This window comes from Coloeus monedula (assembly GCF_965178545.1).
Source record: "Coloeus monedula genome assembly, chromosome: 6".
Lineage (NCBI taxonomy): Eukaryota > Metazoa > Chordata > Aves > Passeriformes > Corvidae > Coloeus > Coloeus monedula.
This window is the reverse complement of record NC_138786.1, coordinates 25,216,122-25,231,104: the sequence shown is the minus strand read 5'-3', so window position 1 is coordinate 25,231,104 and position 14,983 is coordinate 25,216,122. Positions and strand designations below refer to the sequence as shown.

Sequence of the window (14,983 nt, the reverse complement as noted above, 5' to 3'; positions counted from 1 at the left end):
CAACATCAGTAATTACAATGAAATATGAAATACAATCTTTTCCCAGGACATACCTCAGCCCCTTAAAATTACGGCTTTCTTGCCACTAAATTCAACTTTAGGACTTATTTGTGGTAGTCTATATTTTATTAACACTAGTCTGTTATTATCCATGCAGCACTAAAGCACACATTGCAGAATACCAATAAGTCTTCAGACTCATCAGCTACACATAGAATTAACAGGTAGTATTTAAGTTTATGCTTACTATTTTCTCATAGAAATCTTTGGGAAGCTTGGAAAGAATTTCTACAGCTTCAAGCAACTCATATGCATCTACTTGCGGTACCGCCTCTTCTTCATCATCACCTCCTGCAACCAGGAGAGAGAAATACATAAGCAGAGTGACACAAAACTTTGACTAGAGCACCACCTAAAGCTCATTGTATAGAAAGTGCTATAAACAGCTGTGATTTTGCTATTTCAAAAGACACATACTCTTTCATCTAAACTCCCTCCTGCAGACATTTTCTTCTCGTGTAGTGCACTTCACGTTTTGCACCAGCTTGAGTAAAAGCTCCTTTACAATTTAAAGCATTCCTTCACAAACTATATACAAGTAATGTACTTGCCAATGGAGTTCAGAGATTGAAGTTTACCTCCATCTGCATCTCCTCCAAGTCCCTGCTGCTGCTCAAATTTTGCTTTCAGCTCCTGTTGGGAACGCAGGAACCTGGTCTGCTTAGGAGCAGCTGATGACACTTTGAGCCATTCTTCTTCCAGTTCTTTTAGCTGCCAAAAGGGAAAAGAATCATTGTATCAGAGACATTATGCACATATTTCAAGACAAGCAACCCATTACAGTTTTCCCATTTCAAAACCAAGATAGCATTATCTTTCAAGTTTTTTTTTCTGCCACTAAAGGAGTGACTTCATTTCACTGTTCAGAAGTCTTTGACTAAGTATACCCACAGAACAGAATACTATTGCAAAGCATTTATGTAAGAACAAACTGTAGAACAGTCAGAATGGTGTGGCCCTCTGTAGACACTTTGGAATAAAAATGGCTGAACATGAAGGAAGCTTTCCTTTACAGCCATGCTATTATTACGCACTAAAACTGAGATGAAACACACATACTGAACTACATTTGATGAAACAGTTTGGTTTTTTTTAACCATGCCCTTTTGAAGCAAGCTACTGCTTTCCACCTGAACACAATTAACTCAAGTGGGTAGGAGGAAAGGATGCATAATTTATAAAGTTTTAAATTTATGAAATATTCTATCACAACGCAATGCCACTTCATGAAGGGCAACAGTCACATCCTCAGCATCATCAAACAAGTATGAACAGATGCATAGAGGAAAAAACTTCAGGAAAAAAGGAAACTGAGAATGAAAATGATTGACTCGAAGACTTGCAGTTCAAGGGTCTTTTATAAGGGCAACCATTCTACTGCTCAATTTCCATCCTCAGTTTCAGTATGACACTTCATCCCACAACTTCATGTATGTTCAGAGCAACAAAACATTGTTAAAATTTCCTTACAAATGACAAAGAGTGACCAACATTTTGGGTAAAGTTACATGGAGCTAAAAAATACATTCCAGTTTTGACTGTAAGAATGCCTAACATCACAGAATCAGGGAGGATGACCATCAAAGTGTTTGATCAAATGTTTGGATACAGAAATACTTCTGCCTACCTGAACAGAATTTATGTTCTGCAATGGAGGTTTCAAAGCATCCCTTATCCAACGGTAGATCTCCACAGCAAGGAGCTTGGCTTCGTCTCGAACAGCCTTTTCCCGAGATTCAAAAAGTTTTGGCAATACTTTTATGATTGGCTTCAGTGAGATTATCTTTGAACCAAATTCACTGAAAGTTAAACACACAGAATAGCATCAGTGTCCAGGAACCAGGGAGCAATCCACAAATAAATAATCTTTTAAAAAAGTGTCTATGAAAGTCTTGCAGTGCAAATTCAGCAATTTTGTCATTTACTCAAACCATTACGATAGATATTATTTTGAGATGATGTACGATTTAAAGAATACATGCCCTATCAAAATTAACCTCCACACCCAGTTTGGAATTATAAAATCAGGCCTCTCATATTACTTCAAAGCGCTTAATCTAATCTGGTGCTTAAATCGGCTCTCTTGCGGGGGGGGGGGGGGGGGGGGGGGGGACAAAAAGAGAAGAAATAAAGAAGCTGTCCTTAGACCAAAATTTGTATGACCTACTTTTTTTTTTTGTTAAATCAGAATAGACTCTCCTTTGTCTATCCTTGGAAGGAAACTGCAGTAAAAGCATTAGTCACTTTTCCACTTGTTGGACCAGATAATTAGAGTGAGCTTGGGTCATCTTCACAGAAAACACATGTGTTGAAATATGTGCTACTGAAAGAACACATGAAACAAGTTTCCCCAGCCAATCACCTGTCCTTGACAGGAGATTCTACATGCTGCTGCACTTAATACACAAAACTTCCTATTTCAATCACTGATGAATGAGAACACAAGAACTTTCTCTTCAAACTCATAGTAAAGTTAACCGCTGTAGTTACTAAGGCATCATAAGTAAATCACCTCAAAACCAATAATTTTTTTGCTTCAGAAACATTTCTTCTTCTTAATTCCGAACTAACTTTTCCACCAATCACACTTTTTCTTATGGCTCCCTCCAATTCAAGTTCCACATAAAAAAGCTAGCAAAAAAGGCTGCTCAAGAACTCAAATCTACATGTCTCACTTTCTACAAATTCTAGTGCACATAATTTTATTTCAACACCAACTTTAAAAAATACTAAGTACAAAAACCTTCAAGAGGTCTTGGAAATAACACAGTTTATGTGAACAATAAGTTGCCCAATAATTCAATTTTTCTATCAGGACTCAAAAAGAGAGCATTTGGGAAAAGTGCCTATGCAAACTTATCAGTATCTAATTCATATAATCTAATTTATATAACAAGAAAGAACAGAAACCTTAGCACAAGACAGAAAATACCAGAAATTAAACTAGTTATGCATTCAACCTACCCACCTAGGTAAAACATAGACAAATTTTGTTATCAATGCAGAAAGCCTACCAAAGCATAAGAAAAATTTAAGTAGCAACACAGCTCAGAAGCAGAAGATGGAGTTTAAGCCAAGAGGGCTGCATGAGAGTATTTGATCTTAACATCACAAAGATAATAAAATACTACATGTAAGAAAAAAACCCAAAACAGATGTGGCACATTTTACAGAAGTAGTTAGTTGAAAGATACTGAGGAAGGTTATGCAGGTTTCTAATTACACTGCACTGTTAAAAGGACATTTAACTAGATAAGCAATTTAAAATAGCTAAAATATATTCTTAAATATAGGACAGTAGTTTCAAATAGCAGAATCATAGGTAATGTGTTAAGCCCAAAGCTTTATTTTGACATTACCAAAGCCTGAAACAATTAGTTTAACAAGGATCATCTCCATGTATGCCTCAGCAAGTTCTCTAAAAGAAATACAGCATAAGGCACTCTCCACATAAATGATACAGTTTTCACATGAGCTACTTTACTCAGAAAGAAGTGTTTTGTCCATAAATTCCACAATTACCTGTTTCCTTTAAAAAAAACCCTAATGGTCAGTAAACTATATATACACCAAGTATAAGTATTTCATAAAGCCCTAGCATTTTTCACTCAAAGGCAGCAAACAAACTTGATGTGGAACCAAAAAATAATGTAATACTGAAGCTTACTACATCATCTTAAATTGGAATTGATTTTTAGGGAGTACTAGCAGCTCTCCTGGTCAATAAAGGAATTATTATATAGACAATAGGAGCTTACTGTGCAATGAGCTTGGTTTTCTTTTTCTTCTTCTAAAAACACACACTGTGTACCCAATTAAACATGTCCGCACCAGTGAAGAAAACAGTGGTTTAAAAAAAAACAAAAAACCAAACTACATTTTAGTTTTCACATCAGTGAGTTTATTACAGATACTCAGAAGAGATGCTTCACAGTCTGTAACAAGACTCACTAATCTTGCCCTTCTTTCAGAGGCTGGGAAAATGCAAGTTTGGTAAACAGTTACCATGAATGAAAGAGATTCAGATGAGGCTTGTACAACATCGACAACCCTCACATCTAACAGATCCTACGATGCTGTCAACTGTTGTTGCCAAAAAATACCAGTTCAGGAAAGATGCATTCTACTCAACAATAAAAAGGGCCTGCTAAAAACTTAAGCAATAAAATTAGACTCCACATATTGCTGGGGTGAGGAAAAAGCAAAGAAGAAAAACCACAAAAACCACCATGAACTATAAAAGCTTACCTTAGTGCTTTCCTCAGTGTCTCTATACATGCTACTATGATTTTCGGGTTCTTGTTGTCCAGACCCTTTAATAATTCTTCTTGTATTGCCTCTCCTTTCTCAATTTCTATATACATTAGACATATATCTAGACCCAGCTCTTTTGCTCTGGCCTTTGGCTGATTGAACACTTTATTTACAACTCCAGATGCTACTTCTCCTGTTGTCCTGAAAGGTGAGAGAGCATTACTTTTGAAACATTTATGTGAATTACGTGTTCTATATCATTATCCACAGAAAAAAACACACGCAACGCTGAAACCAGATTAAAACCCAACAAGTCTTCACATAAAAGGGACTACATCTTAAGATAACCTTCAGGGAAATAACCTTTTGTAAGGGATGACTTTGACATCTGGTTTAATTAAAAGAACACAGATCATAGTTAACATGATTCTAACACCAGACTACACCAGTGAATAGCAGACATTCTCAGGAGTGTATTAACATTCTCTAGTTGAGGTTCACAAAAATGCCATGTCCTGGATTTGTATACGTTGCAATATGTTATCTGTATCAGTACATAATCCCAGGACATTATTTCATATATCGTTCCAAGCTTCAGATAAACAAAATCATTTACATCACTTTTAAGTCAAGGAGTGTGCAAGGTTGTTAGATTTTTAAACAAAGCTTTGGGTTTATTTGTTTTTAAGTAAGACTTTTATTCATTTAATCAGGTCACAAAGTCAGTGGACAAAAGCACTAATCTAGCCTATTATGTGCTTTTATTTCACCCTCAATATGGCCAATCATGGGCTAGACAACAGAGAAGTACTAAAAAACATCCAGTGAAGAAATTGGCAGGTATGGAGATTCATATTGGTTATGCTGGATGCAACATCATATAAACCTAACTACATTTTATTTCATGTATGAATTACACAAACATCCACCTGAAAAAAAAGGCTCCTTCCTGTACAGGTAAGACTGTTTCAATCAAACAAGAACAGAGATTCCAGTTCATAGCACTTACACCACCACATTACTGATTTACTTTTTTTGCCATTTCAGAAATTTTTACTAGCACCTTCAACAGTTTCTTAGAACACTGCAAGCAATTTGTGACAAATTAATATGCACATGGAGGCCATCCACAAGGAAAGCCTGTCATTTGGCAAGTTCTCTGGATTAGAAAGCAAGATCTGCTCTTAACGAGAGAGATCAGAATTGTTAGTGGCCACTGCACAATTTACATGCAGCTGCAGCCTTTCTCAGAGAGGCACATTAAACTGCCCTAACAGCCTAAGAGCAGCAAGGAAAGGCTACTTACTTCCCAGCTACATGAGCATTTTCAACGTAAGCAAGAGCTGCTTCCAGTCCTTTCAGCTGAGCCACTGCATTGGAGTCAGTCACAAATTTCTTTATCAATCCAAGATACTTGGACCATTCAGGACTCTTTTCATCATCTATCTTCTGGAAGAGCTTCAGGGCTTCTTCATAACCGTTTAATCTGGCTTTCCATAGCTGGAAGCAGAAATTGGACACTTAAATGTTGTGCTAGTACAACCTTAACTCACCAATCTCACAAAGCTCTTCAACCATACTTGAAAGTATACTCATCAAGCTGGCACCTGCAGATTTCTCCTCAATGTCTATATTAATAACATGCAACAGGACAAAATACTTGTTTTTCTCCTGCCAAGAATGACCTGGATAGAGAGATGCCAGTTTTTCCCACTGCTCTTCCTAAGTTCTAGCAACCACCAATGAGGAGGTGGGAGCCCAACAATAGCTGCAGCTACAGATGAGTAATTTCTCCACGTGAATGAGCGAACTGATCTTTCAGTGCACAAGCTTACGCCATACCACGCTACTAAAATCTGCTTAATAAAGGTTATTCAACCTCTAGGTTGGATAGAGCTGATGCAGTTTCAGAGCTGTTAATACTCACACCATGCAGCTGTCAAGATTACCCAACTATGGTGTATTTAGATAGAGAAGCACTACAAAATCACCAGAAGCAGAGATACGCAGCAAGCCAAATCCAAGATTTCCTACCTTGTGTTCACATTTCTGATCAATGGGCAGCTTCATCCACTCACTGTCGTCCCCCATTGTAAATCAAGCTCTCTCTATAACTACAGTAATTTCTGTGGAGATAAGGACAAGTTAGAAAACAGAAAAATACATATTGGGTGTATCCACAGTTATACCTAAAATATACAAAAACACAAAACCAAAAAAACCCAACCCCCCTCCCCCCCCCACTTCTGTAGCAAATCTCATCACTAATATGCAATCCAAGGTTGTAATTTTATTTCGGTACAGACCTCGAAGACCAGACCACTATTCCACTATTTTTTAAGCCCTAGAAAATTACCAGAAGCCATTAAAGATTAGAGAGCAGTGCAGTTTGTAGTATTTCTGACACTACAAGTCTCAGTCAGTGAAAGTTTTAGTAAGCCAAAAAAGCATGTGGAATGTAACCTCACCTAAGCTTGAGGAAGAATGTACTACAGCTAAAGGCACGAAACCAAAGTGAGTTGCCATCAACACTAAACACTGACTCTTACTGACACATGCTTTTAGCAACAGGTGCCATGAATCAGTGTCAAAAAATAATCAGATGCAAGTGTAAGGACAGTCATTTTAACAATTTTACAAACAGCACAACTGAAATGAACAGTTACTGAGAAGAACAAAACCCATTTTTGCCCTAATTCTAATGTAGGCAGCGTCAGCAACTGTCAACAAGAGATCAATTTCTTGCCACGTGTAGGGCTCAAATCCTTACTCATTCAAGTTTTAGTGGTTCCCCCTTCCCTTTAGATTAAAATAAGAACACTATTACAGTATGACAGATGAGATCTCAGGCTCAATGCCTGTCTCAGACTTATTGTACAACTAACCTGACTGCTCAGAAAATGAGAGAACATGTCTGATGCAGAGAGATCAGCAAAATGAAAATAGCAGCAGCAGTAAAAAGAGCTCCCAGTGTTATTTATACACACAAAATCAAACTAGAGATGGAGTAACACATTTCAACACACCAGTTTGAATTCACAGACCAAGCCCAAAACTCTATAACCCGACCATATACAACAATTAATCACTACAGGCATATAAGCACACAACACTAGTAGAATGCTCCTAACAGAAATTCAGCCTATACCAGCAAAACTGTATACTTTAGCATACAAAGTATTTCACCTAATACTCAGAGGTTCTCTGTAGAAAATTAATCCCTTGAATTAGGAGTGTATTTTCACTCACATAAATTAATATAAGCAAGTTCTTCAAAGCCTTCTGGTCAGCCACACAACACTTACAGACACAGCTAACTCGACGGCAAAATTAGGCTAGCAACAACCTACAGTAAAAACAACCTTTTTTATTCCTTCCTGGATTAGTTAGAAGATACTTAAAAAAATAACAACCCAACCTCCCAATAATTAAAAAACAAAATCCATTAAGAAACACAAAGAACTCCAAAATCCCTACCTGTCACCAACACACAGAGCCCCACAGCAAATTACACTAAGCTTGCCTTAAATATTTACAAGTTCCTACGGATGTTAATACTGTTCTCACTATAAATGCATGAACTATTAATTTGCCCAATGGCAGTAAAACAAGAGTCAATGTCAGAACACAAGTTGACTACATATATAAACAAGTGTATCCAAGCATTATTATGGTTTGTCCTTCTCATTTCCTTTCTCATCAAACAAACAACAATATGGCTATTTTTTCTTGACATCAGCACAGTGGTACCAAGTGTGCTTCTAAAGAAAAAAAAAAATCTTTTTGGGAGGGCCAAAGAACTGTAAACCACTAAGAATGAAAGGATCTGCTCATTATGTAAGAAAAGCACTCAGAAGTGAGGCTACCTAAAATCCATTCTACTGAACTGTTAATTCTGTTTCACTACCTTTCTTACTGTTCAACTTAATAAAAAACAAAACAAAACCCTAGTCACAGCATTCCTCCATGTCAGGAATTGACAAAAACGGCACTCCAAATTAAACTTTACAATAAGAATACAACTCAAAGGCCATACCAACCTCAAACAATCATACGAGGTCAAAAGGGCAAGTGAGTTACTGCATCCAAACCTCATCAGCCTTTTGCAATGGATCTGCTTTCATCTGTTTAAATTCCTGCTTATGTTTTCTCTGCCCCAACCTCTCCTCTTATCCCTCCTTCAGCCTACTGAAAGAGTTCAAAATTAAATAGAAATCAGACTCCTGATTCAAACTCAATGCATTTTACCTATTAAAAAAAACAACCTAACAAAAAAACCAAACCCATCAAAAACCAAAAATCAAACACGCACACCAAAACAACACAAAAAAAGCACCATCCCACACCCAAAAGCATGGCAAACACAGAGGTGGGGGGTAAAATAGATCTAATTCTATGAAGGTGGTGACTTCTCTCCAAAAGCAAGAAATGAGACTGAATTTACATGAAAAGCTTTCCAAACAGCCAACCTAGCAAAGGATGCAGGAGTGCCCTAGGGTGAACACAGTTTCCAGCAGTAAAATTCCCTATCACTCAAGTTACTTCTGCAGCCAAGTGCCATCAGCAAAGACAGCTTTGCCAGTATAAAATGAGATTGTATTAGGAATATCTTCATTTTAATGCACCAGTACAGAAATAATGGAGTACTTCTTCAGTGTGGATGCAGACAACATAAACAGATGCAGCGGTTTCTTCCCAAAGTCACATACACCTTTGTGAAGAACAAGCAGAGTGAACTTCATAGAAAATTAGGTAGTTCTGATTAAGAATCAGAAACTTGGAACTAACTCAAGCTATTGCCTCTTTATATTTTTTTGTTGTTGTTGTTAAAGAACACATGAGGAACCAATACAAGGATAACAGTTATTCACAACAAAAAAAAAGGGGGGGGAAGAAAGCACTAACACACCTGCCAGCAACAGAAACAACAGGATAAAATTTTGAAACCTGTATTAGACATCTAAACTCTGTTTTTTAGAAAACTGACAAAAGCATGAGCTTCCTACTTCAACAATAAAAAGAAACATTTATTTCTCTCTGGAGATCTGTTCTGCCAAGGAAAGAAGTCTCATTGTAGGACAGTCCTCAATCAAGTACTACAAACCTCAATTCAGTTCAAACCCTAGTCAATAGCAACTCTATTAAAAAGGCTTGTCCATTACAGGACTAATACTGATTTACAATTATTTTTGCCCTTACACATATACAACAGTTCACTGCCACAAAGTACAACCTTTTGCTTGTACACTAGCGATACATTACAGAATCTAGAAGAAAAGGATCTAGGATTTCCCTTCCCACATCACAATGTACTCACCTTGGGGGGATCACACATAATAAGAGAGACAGAAGGAGGGAAGCTGAATGACTATGAAACAGCATTTCACCTATTTTTTCAGTCTAGTCAATTCAGTTCCCCTACTACTTTCTGTCATTAACATCTACAATCAATACTTCAATTAAAAAATGGGTTAAGTTGCCTTCTACACTGACTCTGGCATCTAAAAATAGTGATAAAATTATACTTCCCCCAGCAATTGACAAATCCCTCTAGAACAGAATTTCTCAGAAAGTATTCCATGGTCACAGAGGGAAAGCTCCTTCTTAAACATCCAGTCTTTCTAGCTTCATCACTGCTCACATTTGTCCAAATGCCAAGATTTTGTACTGTCTACATCTTGCATTTACAAGAATAAAAGACAGTTGCTTCTCCTTTCAATTAAGTCACTGGGTTCTGTATAATCATAGTGTATCCCCCATTTGACAAAAAGGTTTTTCTTAAAAGCTTCTTTGCAAAGACATGTAAACCTCAAGTCCTTCTCAACATCCAAGTAGCAAGTGACCTCATTATACGGTAACACAGCTAAATTCTGTTATTACTAGTGAATTTGCAGCAATGAAGCGTTTGACCTACATAGATTTTTTTCTGTTGCCACAACTTGGAACAAACAGAATTAAGACTTTCAGTAACAACATTCACTTTGTAAAATCCAGAAAACAATACTTCTGAAGCAACTGAACCACCAAAGTTAGTTTTGTGAGAGACATCTGTCATAAAAGTGGTCAATGCAACATTTCCAAAAGCAAGTCACCTGAGAAATCTGTAGTGGAAATGAAGAACAAATCTTCCCTGACAGTTCTTGGCAGGGCAAGTTTATATTATGGAACAGTGAGAAAATGAAGACCATCAAGAAAAGAACAGGATCTTTTTAAGGGAGATCACGCAAGATGTGGCAAGAGCGGAAAGCATTTACAAGGTAGCATAAATGCAAGAGTTTCAAATGTAAAAGTGAAAATTCTCAAATTAATATAAGTAAGTTTGGAAACAAATTTACCAACACATTAAAAGATTGTGGCAAAGTATCAAAACATCAAAGTTTGGATTAACCATGCACTACTCTGAGCAGCTCCTACTCAACTTCCAAATAAATGCTTTTCCAGCTACAATTTTGAGAGCTGAACTGCATTAACATTATAGGTTATAGCATGGGGTACCGCTAAGGAAAAGTCTTTCCATCATTAACATTCAGAAATGTGATTTCTTTTGAAGCATACATTCATCACCTATCATTACATTTTATTGTGAAGTGTCAGCTTCCAGACGATTTTCTACAGATGTACAATGGCAAAATAGGAAGCCATTTTATGATAAACAAAACCAGCTGTTTATTGATACTGACTGTCTACTTCTCCCTACTCACTTTCACCTATTGAATATTACTGTGGCACAAGAACATCATCAAATATTTTCATATTTTGAAAGATTCTCAGAAGGATTACTCAAGACTAAGTTCTGAGAAATCAAGACAGGTCTTTTAAAGAAAAAATCTGTTTGAAATGTTCCTATACAGTAGGGCGCAAATTTGGAGTGTATATGGTTGGATGTCACATTTCAGATAAAACTGTACTTCCTGCAAGACAGATCTCTGTTAGTGCAGCCACAGTTTTCCTAGCAGAAAAAATTTCAATTTGTTTGTTTATTCATTTAATGGCAGTTTTGGGTCACATTTGCTCTTTGGCTCTGAAACAATGAAATTTCACTTTCTTAGAAGTTTAGTCCAACATGGTTTTTTTGTATTTGCTAGCCAAACCTTCCCATTGGACGCAACATAAAGTAGATCAGAAAAAAGGTTGAAGACTCAAGTAATCATAACACAGTAGGCAATAAAAATTTTACCAAATTTTAAAGGCTGGCATTTTCAATTGACAGATGAATTATAACTTGCAAGATTCAAGATACAAGATTCTTGCTGAAAAAATAGCAAAACCTCAGAATAATGAAAAGAAAAAGGAGAAATGCATGCTAAAGAGAAGCTACAGCTTCAGCAGCAATGAAATGGCATTCACGAACAAACAGCATTAAATTCTCTCTTGCCTGCTCTAACTTGTATGTCCTAACTCACCTCAGTGAAATTTTAACAGCATAAATGACAAGTTATTGGTAAGAGATATAAATACTTAGTTTCTCTGGAAGGATAAGTTTTAATACATGGCCTGTGAAAGTAACCAGGGCCGTTCTTTTCCACTCATCTAAAAGTGAAAGACAATGCAAAATAAACTGACCTTCTGTTACAGCAAAGACCAAAAGCAATTTCTAACTGCACGGGTAAGCCTGGAGTGAAGCCAGTCTTACGGAGACAAGAAGGGCAAAAGGGAAAAGGGCAACCCACGGGCAAGTGCACAGGCATGCACTGACATAATTCTAAGGATGGACTGCTGGAGTGAAAGATGTCGGTGGGACTGTGCTTATAAGCTGTAAAGTCCCCCACCCCTCAAGAGGTTTTACAAAGCTCAGGCATGAAAAGGCTCATGTGATGTTCTTTAAAAGGACGGCCTGAACTGCTGATGAAGGAAAGCTCCCGCGGAGACATCACTAGCTTCCTCCTTCGCCAAGGGAAGCTCCCTCCAGCACGGCTTCCCTCTGCAACTAGCGGCGCCCCCGCCATGCCCAGCACCTTCCAGAAGAGCACCCCCTCCACTTCTGCCCGCAGCCCCAGATGCGTCCCCGCAGCCCAGCGATGTTTCCCGTTCCGCGGGTGTCTAGCCGCAGGCCGCGGCCGGGCACGGCGAGCAGGCCGCCCGCCCGCCCGGCATTGTCTCTGCCCGCCGCCTCCGCCCCACGGCCCGGCCAGGCCGGGCCGGGCCGGGCCAAGCCCTGCCCGCGTCGCCGCGCACCGCCCGCGGCTTGGCCGGGCCGGGCCGGACACTCACCCTGACAGCTCCGGGCCGGCTCCCGGCGGCAGCAGGCGGGAACCACGGGCGGGCCGGGACGAGCCCCTCCCCGCCGCGGGCGGGGCTCGGGGCGCCGCGGCCGCACCTGGGCGGGAGCCGGCCCGCGCCGGGGCCAAACAAAGGCGGGCAGGGCAGGGCAGGGCAGCGCCAGCCCCGCTGCGCTGACCCCGCAGCAGCCCCGGGCACATCGCGCTCCCTTCCCGCCACCGCGGAGCAGCCCCCGCGGGGCCAGGCGGGCGGCAGCGGGCGCTGCGCTGCACGGCCCTGCCGGCGGCTGCGGTGCCGCCTCCCGGCGGGGAAGGGGCCGCCGGGCCGGCGACCAGTGACCAGCTCGGCCCGCCAGGCCTGCTGTCCTCATGAGTCATACCCCGAACGCCCATACCCGTCAGAACAATTACTACTCTAACACAGGGAGCTGCGGTCATACCCGAGCATGCAGCAGACATTATCCCAGGCCACCAATCATCCAGCAATCCCTAATTGAAGGAGGGAGCGGTTCTGAAATCCGACAGGAGGAACGAGGCCAGCCGTGGGGAAGGAGAAACAGTGCCTTCCAAAGGAGGTACGAACGAAGAGCCTATCCCATCCCCGCATTTCATGCTGCTGCGAGATGTGTAATGACAGCACTCTGGTGGAGCTGATTCATCAGCAATCTCTCTAGCCCATCGTCTGACATTTTGAGACGCCTTTTCTACAGTGACAATAGCAACTGAAGATGCTGGTATGGTGGAAACTGGCTGTCACTAGCTTCCTCCTCAGAAGAGCATCAAGCCATGTGATGCAAGGCTGTATTTCTCCAGCCATCTTTTTAGCTAGCTGAAGAAAGAAGCCTCTTCTAGGCACTGCGAGCACCAGCCATGCTCCCCACTGAATAACTGTCCAAGTTACTTTTCCTACCACCTCACTCTGTCTCCTGCAACAGGAAGGTATGGACATACACAGCAGATTCTGCTTTTCAACATCTGACGTTTACAGAAATCGAGCTGTCATAGAGACAAGCCCAGAAAATATACAACTGCTCAGGTCAAGAGACTCTTTATTCAAACAAGCCAGAGCAACACTGCCTGATGCAAGGCACTATTTAGTTTAAACACAAAGGTACAGGGCTTTTCCATATCACTTCAGAACTCCACCCATATAACATGAACCACTGGGAGCATTCTACAACAAAGCATCAGCAACGACAGCAACACCTTATTAGTCTTAGGCTATGTTGTCTTGAACCAACTACTCTGCTACAGATGCAAATGGCTTTAATGCCATCCTACTCTGGCAAAGACTTGACAAACCATTTACATTAAATAGTTTACAAACAAATTAGCAATACAAGTTTATACATTTCTTTTATAAACCATATAAGGACAGCTGATGGTAGTGTGGAGCAGAGGAGAAGTAGGAACAGGGAAAAAGGGAACCAGATGAACACTGACCATGATTTTGAAAACCTTAATTAGAAGGTTTGCAAGCATTTACATCTCTCATGTGTCCTTCCAATCATACATCCTACCCAACAAAATCCTCCAAATTAGATAATTAAGATAGGTATCTCTACTCCACAGAACATTCAGAGCAATTTCTAATTGTGTGTACTGTTCAAGATGTGTGTTAACTGACGTACAAGAAAGGGCAAAAAGAAGTGCTACATCTGCAGATGACAACTGGGTAGCAAAAAACAAATACAAAAAAAGGATTGACTGAAGGAGCATACAACATGCCAAGTGCATTTCAGCTGTAAATTTATCACTGAACACACAGAGTGAAACAATTTATAACTTTACACTGAAATTCAGGTTTTCTGCACTGACTATTAAACAAAACAAGATCTTCCCATTTCAGCAGATGCTGTTATGAGAGCACAGCCCCACCGTGGCAGACCATGTTTTCAGAAGCAGAGGGCCAGCTTACATAGCTGGCCCATACAAGGGAAAAGACAAGAGCCAGCATGAAAGTTAAGTCTGACAAAATACAAGTCCTATGTGTACAAGAACCAGGAATCATGTTTCATCACCATGCATTCCCTTTTTTTATATTAGAATATCAAGGGAGAAGCTTTCCATCAATACAGATCTAAAGCAGTCTGAATAACTCCCATACTTCTGAAATTTAAATTTCTGTTCAAGTCATCACATAATCTTTTCCTAGTTAATGTACCCAACTTTGTGGTTTTGAGAATTACTTTCAATACATCTACAACCATTTGTTCAGAAACAGTCTGTCGTACCTGAAGGCCGTTTACCAGGGATTCTGCTTTGATATATCACTCTCTCAATGTTGCTTATAAGGCTTAGCCCTATCACAGTTCTTGAAGGAAAAAAGAAAAAAAAAAAAAAAAAAAAAAAAGGTGAAGCTGTAAGTTCAATATGGGGGGAAGCTACCAAAACAGCAAAGTTTAAAGAGAAATCAAGTCTGAGGCAGGAAAACCAAACCAAATTCTAAA

At 39.7% G+C, this 14,983-nt stretch overlaps 1 protein-coding gene across 3 annotated transcripts in view; it reads right to left on the bottom strand.

The window, feature by feature from the left end:
- The window catches only part of CKAP5 (cytoskeleton associated protein 5), a 54,449-nt gene that overhangs the window by 37,986 nt on the left and 1,480 nt on the right, over nucleotides 1–14,983 (bottom strand). For 2 of the 3 annotated variants that reach the window (XM_082283036.1, XM_082283038.1), the window contains exons 2-7: nucleotides 6,349–6,440; nucleotides 5,621–5,814; nucleotides 4,309–4,515; nucleotides 1,688–1,859; nucleotides 639–771; nucleotides 248–351 (exon numbers count right to left, since the gene is read on the bottom strand). In XM_082283036.1, the coding sequence (XP_082139162.1) occupies nucleotides 248–351; nucleotides 639–771; nucleotides 1,688–1,859; nucleotides 4,309–4,515; nucleotides 5,621–5,814; nucleotides 6,349–6,405 (867 nt within the window). In that variant the 5' untranslated portion in view covers nucleotides 6,406–6,440. Of the gene's footprint in view, nucleotides 1–247; nucleotides 352–638; nucleotides 772–1,687; nucleotides 1,860–4,308; nucleotides 4,516–5,620; nucleotides 5,815–6,348; nucleotides 6,441–12,525; nucleotides 12,546–14,983 lie in introns of those variants that run through there. The other variant, XM_082283037.1, reaches the window with a different exon arrangement.